The sequence below is a fragment of the Rhinoraja longicauda genome, chromosome 12, assembly GCF_053455715.1.
Source record: "Rhinoraja longicauda isolate Sanriku21f chromosome 12, sRhiLon1.1, whole genome shotgun sequence".
Lineage (NCBI taxonomy): Eukaryota > Metazoa > Chordata > Chondrichthyes > Rajiformes > Arhynchobatidae > Rhinoraja > Rhinoraja longicauda.
The window spans coordinates 25,462,357-25,476,736 of NC_135964.1; the positions used below are offsets into that span (position 1 = coordinate 25,462,357).

At 45.9% G+C, this 14,380-nt stretch overlaps 1 protein-coding gene across 1 annotated transcript in view; it reads left to right on the forward strand.

The window, feature by feature from the left end:
• gpr161b (G protein-coupled receptor 161b) overlaps positions 1 to 14,380 on the forward strand; it is a 33,551-nt gene that overhangs the window by 12,825 nt on the left and 6,346 nt on the right. The window contains 4 exon segments of the mRNA XM_078409241.1: positions 1,986 to 2,135; positions 2,138 to 2,244; positions 2,246 to 2,385; positions 5,513 to 6,237. Of these exon segments, the coding sequence (XP_078265367.1) occupies positions 2,027 to 2,135; positions 2,138 to 2,244; positions 2,246 to 2,385; positions 5,513 to 6,237 (1,081 nt within the window). The 5' untranslated portion in view covers positions 1,986 to 2,026.

The following is a 14,380-nucleotide window of genomic DNA, read 5'->3' on the forward strand; positions in this document are numbered from 1 at the left end:
CTCTCTCCACCGCTGCTCACTCTCGACTTACTCCCGCATCCCCCCTCTCTCTCTCTCTCTCTTCTCTCTCTCTCTCACTCTCTCTCTCTCTCTCTCTCTCTCTCTCTCTCTTCTCTCATCTCTCTCTCTCTCTCTCTCTCTCTCTCTCTTCTCTCTCTCTCTCTCTCTCTCTCTCTCTCTCTCTCTCTCTCTCTCTCTCTCTCTCTCTCTCTCTCTCTCTCTCTTCTCTCTCTCTCTCTCTCTCTCTCTCCTTGCCCTCCATCTCTCCCCTCCCCATGCCCTCCATCTCTCCCCTCCCCATCCCCCTCCATCTCTCCCTCCCCCTCCATCTCTCCCCTCCCCCTCCATCTCCCCTCCCCTCCATCACTCCCCTCCCCCATCTCTCCCCTCCCCCTCCCCTTGCCCTCCATCTCTCCCCTCCCCCTCCCCCTCCCCTTGCCCTCCATCTCTCCCCTCCCCCTCCCTTCCCCTCCCCTTGCCCTCCATCTCTCCCCTTGCCCTCCATCTCTCCCCTCGCCCTCCATCTCTCCCCTTGCCCTCCATCTCTGCCCTCCCCTTCCCCTTGCCCTCCATCTCTCCCCTCCCTTCCCCTTGCCCTCCATCTCTGCCCTCCCCCTCCTCTGCTCGCCCTGCTCAACGCCTCAGGTGCTGGGTGACTGGCAGAGTGAGAGGGGGTGCCCCCTATGAAGTCTTTCCCCTCTTACCTTCAAGCTCTGCCTCTGGTTTTTGATTCCCTACTCTGGGTAAAATACTCTGTACATTCACCTTATCTATTCCCCTCATGACTTTATACACACCTCTTATCACCCCTCATCCTCCTGCATTCCAAGGAATTAAAGTCCTAGCCTGCCAACCTTTCCCTTCAGCTCAGCCCTCGAGTCTGGCAACGTAAAGCATCTTTGCACTCTTCCAGCTTAATGCTGAGGAGGCGAGCAGTCTGGGGTTTATGGGGGGCGAGGGGTGAGGTCCACACCCCCATTCGAGCGGCAGGCGGTTCCATCCCCATCCCATCCCTCCACTGCATGCGCCTTTGTGCATCAAATGCAACTCTGGAAATAAAAGAACACATTTCATTGTTCCATTCCGCTGCATGTGACAGTGACACAATCTTCACTGGCTGAATGCAACTTTGAAACAAAACAGCTGAACAAATCATGCTATTCGGTTTAAAAGCAAAATAGTTTTTTTTTTTAATTGTCCATTCTTTATTCTCCACTTTCTTGCCATTTCCCCTTCTGTAACCAGCCTGACCTGAACTGTGCACACCCCTTGTGCCAGTGGCTTGATTTTTTTTTAAATGTAGGAAGGAACTGCAGATGCTGGTTTCAACCGAAGGTAGACACAAAAAAACTGGAGTAACTCAGCGGGACAGGCAGCATCTTTGGAGAGAAGGAATGGGTGATGTTTTGAGACGAGACCCTTGATTTTTAAAATGTTCTACGCAGCTCATCAACTTTGAAAAATGAACCGTTAATTGTAATAAAACATGCACACTATGTAAAAATAACAGTGCAAAACTCTTAATACGAAAGTGGTATTAAGAGGGTTTTAGATAGGGCGGCACACTGGCGCAGTGGTAGAGTTGCTGCCTCACAGCGCCAGAGACTCGGGTTCGATTCTGACTACGGGTGCCGTCTGTTGTGAGTTTGTACATTCTCCTGTGACACAGCATGGGTTTTCCCCGGGTGCTCCGGTTTCCACCCACATCTCAGAGAGACCGGAGCACACAGAGAACCCACGCAGTCACAGGCAGAACGTACAAACTCCGTACAGAGTCGAATCTGGGTCTCTGGTGCTGTGAGGCAGCAACTCTACCGCTGTGCCACTGTGTTCTGTGACTCTATAGGAGGAAGCTGGTGTGTCCAATCAAGGTTGGGAAATTATATATCTGGCCCATTGTCAACAAAAGATTTAGACAGAGTGGTCTCAATGTACACGTGTCTTTTCAACCTCATGGAATTAATCATTCTCTCTGTCCTGTTCAGGACTGCAGCATGCGATCACCTGTGTGTTCCACGCCCTCACAATGAAGTGTAACGCCAGTGTCAATGGAGGTGGCAACAGCACGACCCACACGGACAGTGGAGTCAATATCGCAGCGTCCGTCACCATCATTGTGATCACAGCGTTGGTCTTCCTGGGAACCTGGTGATCGTCGTAACTCTCTACAAGAAGTCTTATCTGCTGACTCCGAGCAACAAGTTTGTCTTCAGTTTGACGCTCTCCAACCTTCTGCTCTCTGTCCCTGGTGCTGCCTTTCGTTGTGGCGAGCTCGATCAAGCAAGAATGGGTCTTTGGGGTGGTGTGGTGCAGCTTCACCGCTCTCCTCTGCCTGCTCATCAGCTCCGCCAGTATGATGACGCTCGGTGTCATCGCGATAGACCGGTAAGGCTCAGCTTGGTTTACTTTAGTTTAGGCACACAATATGGAAATAGACCCTTCGGCCAGCCGACCAGCGATCACCCGTTCACACTAGTTTAGTTTTGGTACAGATATACAGCGCAGAAACAGGCCCTTCGGGCCAGTCTGCACTGACCAGCAACTACCCTGTACACTAACACTATCCTACACACTAGGGCCAATTTACAATTTTTATCAAAGCCAATTACCCTACAAACCTACACGTCTTTGGAATGTGGGAGGAAACCGGAGCACCTGGAGAAAACCCAGGCAGTTACAGGGAGACAGACAAACAGAACACAGATAGCACCTGTAGTCTGGATCAAAGCCGGTCTCTGGCGCTGTCAGGCAACAACTCTACCGCTGCGCCACTGTGCCACCTGTTTAGTAGAAACAAAGAACTGCAGATGATGGTTTGCTGGGGTGGCGCTGGGGTGGCGGGGGGGGGGGGGGGAGGAGGGAAGGGAGTGGGGGAGAGGAAGAGGAGGGTGGGGATTTGGGGCTGGATTCTGTGGAAATCGTTGAGAATTTCAGATTAGATCTTTTGGATCAAGATCTCGTGCTGTGGTAAAATGATACGAGGAACTTTCATGAATAGGTTGAATATTTTATATTGAACATTAAGTACAGAGCACATTTTAACATTTCACTTGCATTGCACCAAACTAATTAGTGGTTATAATATTTTAACGAAGATTACCCACCGATATGGAAAAGAAGTTTTGGCCTAATGAAGGCACGAAACGTCACCCATCCCTTTTCTCCAGAGATGCTGCCTGACCAGCTGAGTTACTCCAGCACTTTGTGTCTATCTTCTGAAAAGAGAACTGGATGGGTGGAGAAAATTATCACAATGAATGGCAATGTCAATTTATTAGTTCATAATTGATTCATGATGGTTGTGAGGAAGGCTGTCAAGGTATGCAGCGGGTAAAGATTAACTAGGGAAATGGGCAGAGAAATGGCAGATGGAGTTTAATCCAAGCAAGTGTATGGTGTTGCACTTTGGCAGGCAGAATGTAAGGGGAAAGTATACAGTTCATAGCAAGACCCTTAATAGCATTGATGTACAGAGGGATCATGGGCTCCAAGTCCATTGCTCCCTGGAAGTGGCAATACGAGTAGAGTGGTAAAGAAAGCACATGGTATGGGTTAATGGTTTACTGGAATGCTGCCAGGAATGGAGGGAATTAGCTGTACGGAAAAATGTGGCAAACTTGGATTGTTTTCTCTGGGATATCAGAGGCTGAGGGGAGACCGGATAGAAGGTTTTTTAAATTATGAGAGGCATGGATAGAGTAGACCGTCGGAACCTTTTTCCCACGATGGAAATGTCAAAGACTCGAGGGCATAGCTTTGAGGTGAGAGGGGCAAAGTATAAAGGCGATGTGCGAGGAATGGTCTTATTTTTGCAGAGAGGGTGTGCCTGGAATGTGCTGCAATAGTGGCATTTAAGAGACTTTTAGATAGGCATGTGGATACGCATGGAATGGAGGGATATAGATCACAAGTGGGCAGAGGAGATTAGTTTAACTTGGCAACATGTTTGGCACAGGCATTGTGGGCCGAAGGGCCAGTTCTTGTGCTGGACTGTTCTAAGTTCTATGTCAGGACATCAGTTCAGTCTTTGAGTCAAAAATGTACTGGTGGAGGCAGATACGATAGTGGCGTTTAGAAACATAGAAAATAGGTGCGGCGAGGGGGGGGGGGGGGGGGGCATTTGGCCCTTCAAGCCAGCACTGCCATTCATTGTGACCATGGCTGATCATCTACAATCAGTAACCTGTGCCTGCCTTCTCCCCATATCCTTTGATTCCACTAGCCCCTAGTGCTCTATCTAACTCTCTCTTAAATTCATCCAGTGAATTGGCCTCCACTGCCCTCTATGGCAAAGAATTCCACAAATTCACAACTCTCTGCGTGAAAAGGTTTCTTCTCACCTCAGTTTTAAATGGCCTCCCCTTTATTCTTAGACTGTGTCCCCTGATTCTGGACTCCCCAACAAGTGAGGTATGTAGGTATGTGGGTTAATTGGCTGGGTAAATGTAAAAATTGTCCCTAGTGGGTGTAGGATAGTGTTAGTGTACGGGGATCGCTGGGCGGCACGGACTTGGTGGGCCGAAAAGGCCTGTTTCCGGCTGTATATATATGATATATGATATATGATATAACATTGGGAATATTTTTCCTGCATCCAGCTTGTCTAGTCCTTTTATAATTTTATACGTCTCTATAAGATCCCCTCTCATCCTTCCAAACTCCAGTGAATACAAGCTTAGTCTTTCTAATCTTTCCTCTAATGACAGTCCCTCCATCCCAGGGATTAACCTCGTGAACCTACGCTGCACTGCCTCAATAGCAAGGATGTCCTTCCTCAAATTAGGAGACCAAAACTGCACACAATACTGCAGATGTGGTCTCACCAGGGCCCTATACAACTGCAGGACTTCTTTGCTCCTGTACTCAAATTCTCTCGTTATGAAGGCCAACATGCCATTAGCTTTCTTCACTGCCTGCTGTACCTGCACGCTTAAGTAGCTTTTAGATAGGCACATGGATACGCGAGGAATGGAGGGATATGGATCATGAGCTGGCAAAGGAGATTAGTTTAACTTGGTATCATGTTCAGCACGGATGTTGAGGGCTGAAGGGCCTGTTCCTGTGCTGTACTGTTCTATGTTCCAAGTGAGGAGGACTGATCAGAGGATGCAGTGGCAGGTAGGATGTGGACAGGAGAGGCAGCTGGATTGCCAGAGGGGAATTTGAGGAGTTGTTCCTTGAGTAATAACTTGAACCTTGGGCGGTATAGTGGTGCAGCTGGTAGAGCTGCTGCCTCACACTGCCAGAGACCTGGGCTTGATCCAGACCTCAGGTGCTATCTGTGTGTGGAGTTTGCACCTTCTCACTGTGACCGCGTCAGTTTCCTCCAGGTGCTCCAGTTTCCTTCCATATCGCAAAGACGTGCGGGTTTGTAGGTTAATTGGCTTTCTGCAAAATTGCCCCTGGTGTGCAGTTTAACTGCGTAAACAGCAACTTTTAATGCAGACGACAATGATGGTGATATTGAGAGGTGGGCTGTTGCATGAGACTGAGATGTTTCTGATATCCGCAGGTACTACGCTGTTGTTTACCCGATGGTATATCCTATGAAAATAACTGGAAACCGGGCAGTGCTGGTGATTACCTACATTTGGCTGCACTCTCTCATCGGCTGCCTTCCTCCTCTCTTTGGCTGGTCAGCCTTCGAGTTTGACCAGTTCAAGTGGATCTGCACGGCTGCCTGGCACAAAGGAGTGAGTTACACTGCCTTTTGGCAGGTGTGGTGCGGACTGCTGCCGTTCCTGGCCATGGTCACGTGCTACGGGTTCATATTTCGCGTGGCCCGGCTGAAAGCACGGAAGATTCACTGCGGAACTATCGTCGTGGTGCAAGAAGGAACGGACAAGGATGGAAGAAAAAATTCAAACTCCTCTACCTCGTCATCAGGAAGCAGAAAGAACAGCAGCAATAATATTGTCTACTCTGCCAATCAGTGCAAAGCCCTGACGACTATTGTGATTGTGATTGGAGCCTTTGTGGTCACGTGGGCCCCTTACATGGTCATCATTAGCACCGAGGCACTTTATGGTAAAGGTAGTGTGGCTCCAGGGCTGGAGACACTGGTAACCTGGCTGTCTTTTACCAGCGCTATATGTCATCCACTCATCTACGGCCTGTGGAACAAAACGGTACGCAAGGAGCTGCTAGGGATGTGCTTTGGGGACAGATACTACAGGGATTCATTTGTTCAACGTCACCGCACTTCCAGACTATTCAGCATCTCCAGTCGCATCACAGGTAACAGAGAGTTGCACAGTGTTCACCGTGACTGCACTTGGAAAATATTATTATTGCTTGCTGCTTTCTCACATTAGTTGTGTTAAATTACATATGTGTATTTTGGGAGGGTGTACAATATTGACAGTGAACCACTAGGAAAATATTGTCATTGCCTTTTGCTTTTTCACATTAGTTGTGTCAAAATTACATATATTTTGGGAGCCTGTACAGTGTTTACATGTGACCGTATTAGGAAAATATTGCCAGCTTCATTCTCACATTAGCTGTGCTTAAATTTTTATTTTTTTTGGGGGGTGATTGGGTACAGCATTTACAGGGATGACTGCACTCAGAAAATATTATTATTGCCTTCTGCTTTCTAACATTTGTTGTGTTAAATTATATATATATTGGGAGAGGGTACAGCATGTACGGTGACTGCACTAAGAAGATATTATTATTGCCTTCTGCTTTCTGACATCGGTTGTGTTTAAATTATATATATTTTTGGGAGTGTGCACGGTATTTACAGTGTCTGCACACTAGGAAAATATTGCTTGCTGCTTTCTCACATTAGTTGTGTTTAAATTATATGTATATATACTTTTGGAAATGTGTAATGCATTTACAGGGATGGCTGCACTAGGAAAATATTATTATTGCCTTTTGGTTTCTGACACTAGTTGTGTTTAAATTATATATATTGTTGGGAGTGAGTACAGCATTTACATTGATGACTGCACTAAGAAAATATTATTGCCTTCTGCTTTCAAACATTAGTTGTGTTTAAATAATATATTTTGGGGCGTGTGCACAGTATTTATTGTGATGACTGCACTAGGAGAGTATTATCGTCTTCTGCTTTCACATTAGTTGTTAAATTATATATATATATTTGGGACTGAGTACGGTATTTAAGTGACTACTAAGAAAATATTATTGCCTTCTGCTTTCTCACATGAGTTGTGTTTAAATTATATATATTTTTTGGACATTGGTGCTGAAAAATAATTAGGGCAGTGACGAGTGTAATATGTTGTGTACCTCTTGTGAATGAGATTGTTTCCACAGGAAATGTTCTCCTTGTTTTTTAAGGCTCCTCCAGCTTTTTACATTAGTCAATTTCCTATAGATTTTGTGGAAATTGAAATCGACCAGCCATTGTGTTTAGCCTGATTTTTACATTAGATGTGCTTCGTTGAAAGCATTGCAGACGTTTTAATTATGTAGATCTTCTTTGAGTTACTGCTATTTGCCATTTATTGGTTACAGCAGCGTAAGATGCTGCTGTAGCACGTCGTGACATCCAGATTTAGGGTGACGGGCGGTGTTGACGGCCCAGGGACATGTTGAGAGGGAATGAGATGAGGTGACTACCCTTAGCACAGGTGGAGATCACTGCGAAGCATTGTCTGCTCAATGAGGTGTGTGATTCCTGACTTCCCTGCTGGCTGATGCTTTGTTACTGAACCAAGGCTCTGACAGAGTAGCTACGCATGGAGGTCTTGGGCATACGTCAGCTGTATCAGTACATACATACTACATACATACATACGGAAGATATGGGAAGGGGAGTCCGCCTTGACCTACGTGATCTCCCGGTTGCCAAACACTTTAAGTCCCCCTCCCATTCCAATACTGACCTTTCTGTCCTGGGTCTCCTCCAATGTCAGAATGAGGCCACATACAAATTGGAGGACCACACCTCATATTTTGCTTGGGCAGCTTACAACCCAGCGGAGTGAACATTGATTTCTCTAACTTTGCATCCCCTCTTTCTCCATCCCTCCCCCACCCTAGTCGTCGTGGTATTTTCACTGTCGTCCTGTTGAGTTTCACCGTCTGTACAACTCGTTATCACGAAGCCCACAGCCAACAATGGACCATTGTGGACTCCACCTTTACTTTATCATCGTTACTGTTTTGCATATCTTTCATTAATTTGTTCTATATCTCTATATCGCCGTCTATATCTCTCGTGTCCGTTTCCCCAGACTCAGTCTGTTGAAGGGTCTAGACCCAAAACGCCACCTATTCCTTCTCTCCAGAGATGCTGCCTGACCCGCTGAGTTACTCCAGCTTTTTGTGTCTATCTTCGGGTTAAACCAACATCTGCAGTTAATTTCCTACACATACACGTATGCTTACATATATACATACACACATACTACATACATGCGTGTGTATATACATGCATATGTGTGCGTGTGTATATATATGTGTGTGTGTGTCTGTGTGTACACGTGTGTGTATGCAGTGTGCAAATATATGTGTATATATATACATATATATATGCGTATGTATAAGTGCATATATGTATATTCTTATAAATATACTGTGTGTGTGTGTATATATATATATATATTTGTGTGTGTGTGTATGTATATATATATACAAAAACAGCAGAATTCTGGAGGATCATTGCTTCTGAATACAGGCCCTCTTGTTAATCCATTTAGGAATTGCATGAGCCTTTTAAAACAGAAAAGGTTAACATAGGGGGAAGCACAGTGGTGCAAATGGTAGAGCTGCTGCCTCACACCGCCAGAGACCTGGGTTTGATCCTGATCTCGGGTGCTGTCGGTGTGTGGAGTTTGCACGTTCTCCATGTGACCCCATGGGTTTTCTCCGGGTGCTCCGATTTCCTCCCATATCCTAAAGACATTCAGGTTTGTAGATTAATTGGCTCTCTGTGAATTGCCCCTAGTGTGTAGAGAGTGGATGAGAAAGTGGGATAAGAAAGTGGGACAAGAAAGAACACTTGTGAATGGGTGATCGATGGTCGGCATGGATTATGATGGGCCTGTTTCCATGCTGTATCTCTAAACTTCAATATCAAAATCTTAAAAACATACTATCGGTGTCTAAATATAAGCTGACAACACCCAAAACTCACCACAACTTTTCTTAACCCTTTCTCTATCTGTAAATTCTAAGTGTTTATCCAAAGGGCTTGCTTCCATGCTGTATCTTTCAATCCTTCGCAGTGCTCAGTGTATTTGCACTTCATATTTAGCCATCTGCTTTACACAAGATGCCCCAAAGGTTTTGCTGCTGCCATGCTTTGGAAACATGAGCAGAACGTGCTCCATAATGAGAAGCAGCTCTCTCTCAGGGAGACACCATATGGCGATCTTGTGGTTTATCTGTTTCGATGGCAGATGTCCTGCTGATAACATCATGAATCAGGCAGCACTATACTGAATGTGTTAGAATCAGCGTATAGCTTAAGTCACTCGATGACATATGTACGGAAACAGAACCTTCAACCGAATTTGTCCATGCCGACCAAGGTGCCCCATCTACACCAGTCCCATCTGCCTGTGTTTGGCCCATATCCTTCTAAACCGTTCCAATCCATGTACCTGTTCAAATGTCTTTTAAATGCTGTGAAAGTACTTGCCTCAACTACTTCCTCTGGCAACTTGTTCCATATACCCACCATCCTCTGCTCCTCGGGTTCCTATTACATTTTGTCCCTCTCATCTTAAACCTATGTCCTCCAGTTTTTGATTCCTCAACTCTGAATAAAAGGCTCTGGATTCACCCTATCTGTCCCCCCATGATTTTATACACCTTTATAAGATCACTCCTCATCCTCCTGCACTCCGAGGAATAAAATCCAAGCCCAACCTATCCCTACAGCTCAGGCCCTCATGTTGCTGCACACAGAGTCATACAGCACAGAAACAGGCCCTTCGACCCAACTTGCCCATGCCGACCAAGATGCCCTATCTACACCAGCTAGTCCCACCCACCTGCATTTGGCCCATATCCCTCTAAACCTATCCTATCTATGAACCTGTCGAGATGTCTTTTATATGTTGTTATAGGATCTGCCTCGTATATCTTCTGTGGCCTGCCAGCCCACTGTATCAGGCCGACCATTGATTACCTGATCACACCAGTTCTATGTTATCCCAATTCCTCATTCACCCCGTACACATTAGTGGCAATTAATCCACAAACATTACATATAAAAAATAGAGGGCTATTAACCTAGAAAACTGCACATCTTTGGGATGTTGAGAACAAATTCCTGCATCGCTAATTTTGAGACCCTGAACATTTTACTTTGCCTACCCCTACTCTGATTTTGATTCTAATGGGTGACTCTGGTTTGTTTAGATGTACATTTAATTCTCCCTGGAACACCATCTAGGAGGGCAGTGTACACTTGGTGTCGGTGTCAAACATACTAAGATTGGGTTTCTCGCATTGAGGTGTGGACTAAATTGCGTTCCAAAATATGCATTAGCCCCAGGCAACTATTGCTGAGATAACTGCAGCAAATATAACTTTTGCAATTTTCCTGCAGAATAGCCGTTTTTCCAAGACTCTGGACAACAGTCATTGTTTATAAGTTTATATATAATTGCAGATTTTGTCATGTTGGGAAGATACTGGATAAACCATCATTGCATCTGAAAGAATTCCAGGTCCCCAAGCAAGATAATTTTTTCACCTACCCCCTCTTTATCATGCAATTAATCATATAATGTTCCCGATGTTGGGGAAGTCTGGAACCAGAGGTCACATTTTAAGTATCAGGGGGAGGCCATTTAGGACAATTCACTGGATGTATTTAAGAGAGAGTTAGATATAGCTCTTAGGGCTAACGGAATCAAGGGTTATGGGGAGAAAGTAGAAACGGGGTACAGATTTTAGATGATCAGCCATGATCATATTGAATGGCGGTGCTGACTCGAAGGGCCTACTGCTGCACCTATTTTCTATGTTTCTATACTGGGATAGATACATATTTAAGTCCTAGTCTGTAACATGAAATGTATTTTCAGTTATTTTCCATGAAATATAATAACAGTCCCATATTGCAAAGTTACTAATAGGATCTATAACATGGAAAAGTACAGCACAGGAACAGGCCCTTCAGCCCACAATGTCCGTGCTGAACATGGACCATGTTAAACTATCTCCTCTGCCTGCACGTTATCCACATCCCTCCATTCCCATGTATCTAGTCATATAGCATGGAAACAGGCCCTTCAGCCCAACTTACCCACACCGACCAAGATACCCCATCCATGCTAGTTCTGCCTGCCCGCATTTGGCCCATATCCCTCTGGTCTTCCCTGGCCTTGTACCAGTCAAAGTGTGTTTTAAATGTTCTTATAGAACCTGCAATGTTGTTATATTACCTGTCTTAAAGTCTCTTAAATGCCCCTATCGTATTTGCCTCCACCACCACTCCCGGCAGTGCGTTCCAGGCATCCAAGGAGGGAGGAGGGAGGGAGGGGAGGAGGGGAGAGGAGGGAGGGAGGGAGGGGGGAGGAGAAGTGGGAGAGGTAGGGGAGGGAGGGAGGGGATGGAGGGGGGGGGGGGAGTGGGGGAGGAAAGGGTGCTGCACCAATGCAGGAGAGGTTTGGGCCCAACAGGTCCACTTGGTCTGGTCTCCATTAAACTTTGCCCCTCTCAAATTAAGCCAAGTTCTCAAGCCTTTGACCTTTCCATCCTGGGGAAAAAAAGTTCTGACTGCCTACCCTGTCTATGCCTCTCACAATTTTATATACTCCTATCAGGACTCCCCTCAGCAATGCATCTATTATTGCTGTAAATACTAACATTTATAAAATATATTGGAAAGTGTTTAGGGTTTGAGGAGGTAAATCACATGATCCAGAAGACCTAGCCTTTGCTCAGTACTTGCAGCCACATTATTGTTAATACACAAAGTAATTGTGCTCCAACACCAGGATAAGCGCTCAACCATGAAAACCAAGCTCAGTGCCACAGTAGTGTCTAAACTACCTATACACACTTAAGCTATAGAACAATAACTAACTCCATGTTCAGTAATAGGCTATCTACATGTTAACAAGCACACAAGCTAAATGTTTAACCACAAAAACTAATGCCAATGCCACATGCCTTTACATGGGATGGGATAACAAAAGCTAGGCGTGTAGATGCCAGTGTATCATTGGGGTTATCAAGTGGGCCCACTCCCATCACTGGTGTTTCATTGAGTTAGACCCATGACACCCCGGGAAGTCTCAGCAGTGAGTTCTGGCATCCCAGAACCACAAAGTATTGATGTAGCTGGTTCCGTTCAGTTTCTTAGAGAGAGAGGAACCCAGAGATTAAGGGAAATATTGAATGAAATGGTATATTTGTCAGTAATATTTAAAATGCTGCATTTGGGAACAAAACCACATTTAGGAAACGGTACTATAAAGAAATAATGAAGTGGAAAATTTGAAAATGGAAGCCTGCAGGAATGAATGAAAGGAATCCACATGCTGTAACTGTTAAATGAAAATAAGCAATATCCTAAAATAGATTATTAATGTTCAGCGTTCTGTAAATCCAGCCATACTCTCCAAAACCAATTTTCAGTCACGCCCTCCTGTCTGTTTTGAATGAGAAGCCACATTTCTGCATGTAACATAGAAAAACATTGAGAATTTTTCACAGTGCACCATTTCAGAAAATTTGATATAGGCACACATTAGTGGGATGTAGTTTAGTTTAGATTATTGTCACGTGTACCGAGGTACAGTGAAAAGCTTTTTTTGTGGCGTGTTATCGATTCAGTGGAAAGACACATGATTACAATCAAGCCGATCACAGTGTACAGATAAAGGGAATGAGACGCAAAGTGCTGGTGTAACTCAGCAAGTCAGGCAGCAACTTTGGAATAAAAGAATGGGTGACGTTTTAGGTCAGAACCCTTTAGACTGAAAGTAGAGAGGAGGGAACTGGAGGGAGGAAAAAGCCAGAACAAATCAGGCCGGCAACAGATGACCAAGGAAGGGTGGAACCTATAATGGCTGGGGAAGAGGTGGTGATGCAAATAATCCGAGGGTCTCCAATGAGGTAGATGGGGGGTCAGGACCACTCTCTAGTTGATAATAGAATGGTTCAATTGCCTGGTAAAGGCTGAGAATAAACTATCCCTGCTGAGCTGAGTTTTAAAGAGTGCCCTATAGGAGTAAATGGAGGAAAGGGGTTGAGGGGTTTAGTTGAGCTTTCAGAAGGCACGTTAATAAATCTTGGCTCCCATGTTGGTAGAGTTAAGGAAACGCGTTTAACTCAAAGCCAGTGGAGTTTACAATTGATTGATTGAAAGTTTCTGGGTGGAAAAAGGTCCTTTGGCCCATCGACTCCACGCAGACACCATCGTTCGCTCTTTCAATAGTCAATCAATCAATAGTCAATAGTCGTTTATTTGTCACATACACATAAATGTGTAGTGAAATGAAACATTACCCGCAGTTGAACAATAAGACCAATAAGATTAATCAATAAAAATGCAATAACACACACAATCACAACTAACACCAAACAAAAAGAAACATCCATCACAGTGAGTCTCCTCCAGTCCCTCCTCACTGTGATGGAAGGCCAGAATGTCTTTTTCTCTTCCCTGCCGTCTTGTCCCGCGGTCAGGCTGTTGGAGTTGCCACGTCGGGGCGGTCGGGGCTCCCGATATTGAAGCCCCCGTTGGGCGGTGAAAAATCACGCGGCCTATTCCAGGCCGCGCCGGATGGTGAAAGGTCCGCGGCGGGCTGACCCAAGCCCCGCGATTCGGGGTGGGCGAACATGCTGCCTCTGCCGCTGCCGGAGCTCCCGATGTCGGCCCCCATCCAGGGGCCTGCGGGCTTCCGACGTCCACGCGGCCCGCGCCGGAGCCTCCGGAGACGAATCGCAGCCGTTCCCGCAGCATCCGCAGGCAGCCAGCGCCGCAGGTGGTGAGTCCGGGCCACGGGCTCTGCGAACCAGAGACCCAGGTGGTCCCAGGTGCATGGCTGGTGGTAGGCCGCAACGGGAACGGAGACACGACACAGAAACAAAGGTCGCGTCTCCGTTCGGGAGAGAGAATGTTACAGTTCCCGTTCCCTCCCACCCCCCAAAACATAACATACAACACTACATCATATTAAAACTACAATTCAGACAAAAACAACAAAAAACACAAAAGACAGACGAACTGCAGGCAAGCCGCAGCTGCGACGGCAGCGCTGGCTCCTCACACTAGTTCTATGTTATCCCACTTTTGCATCCACTCTACACACTAGGGGCAATTTACAGAGGCCAATTAACCTATAAACCCACATGTCTTTGGGACGTGAGAGGAAACCGGAGCACCCGGAGGAAACTCACGAATATGCAGTCTCCACACAGACGGCACCCGAGGTCA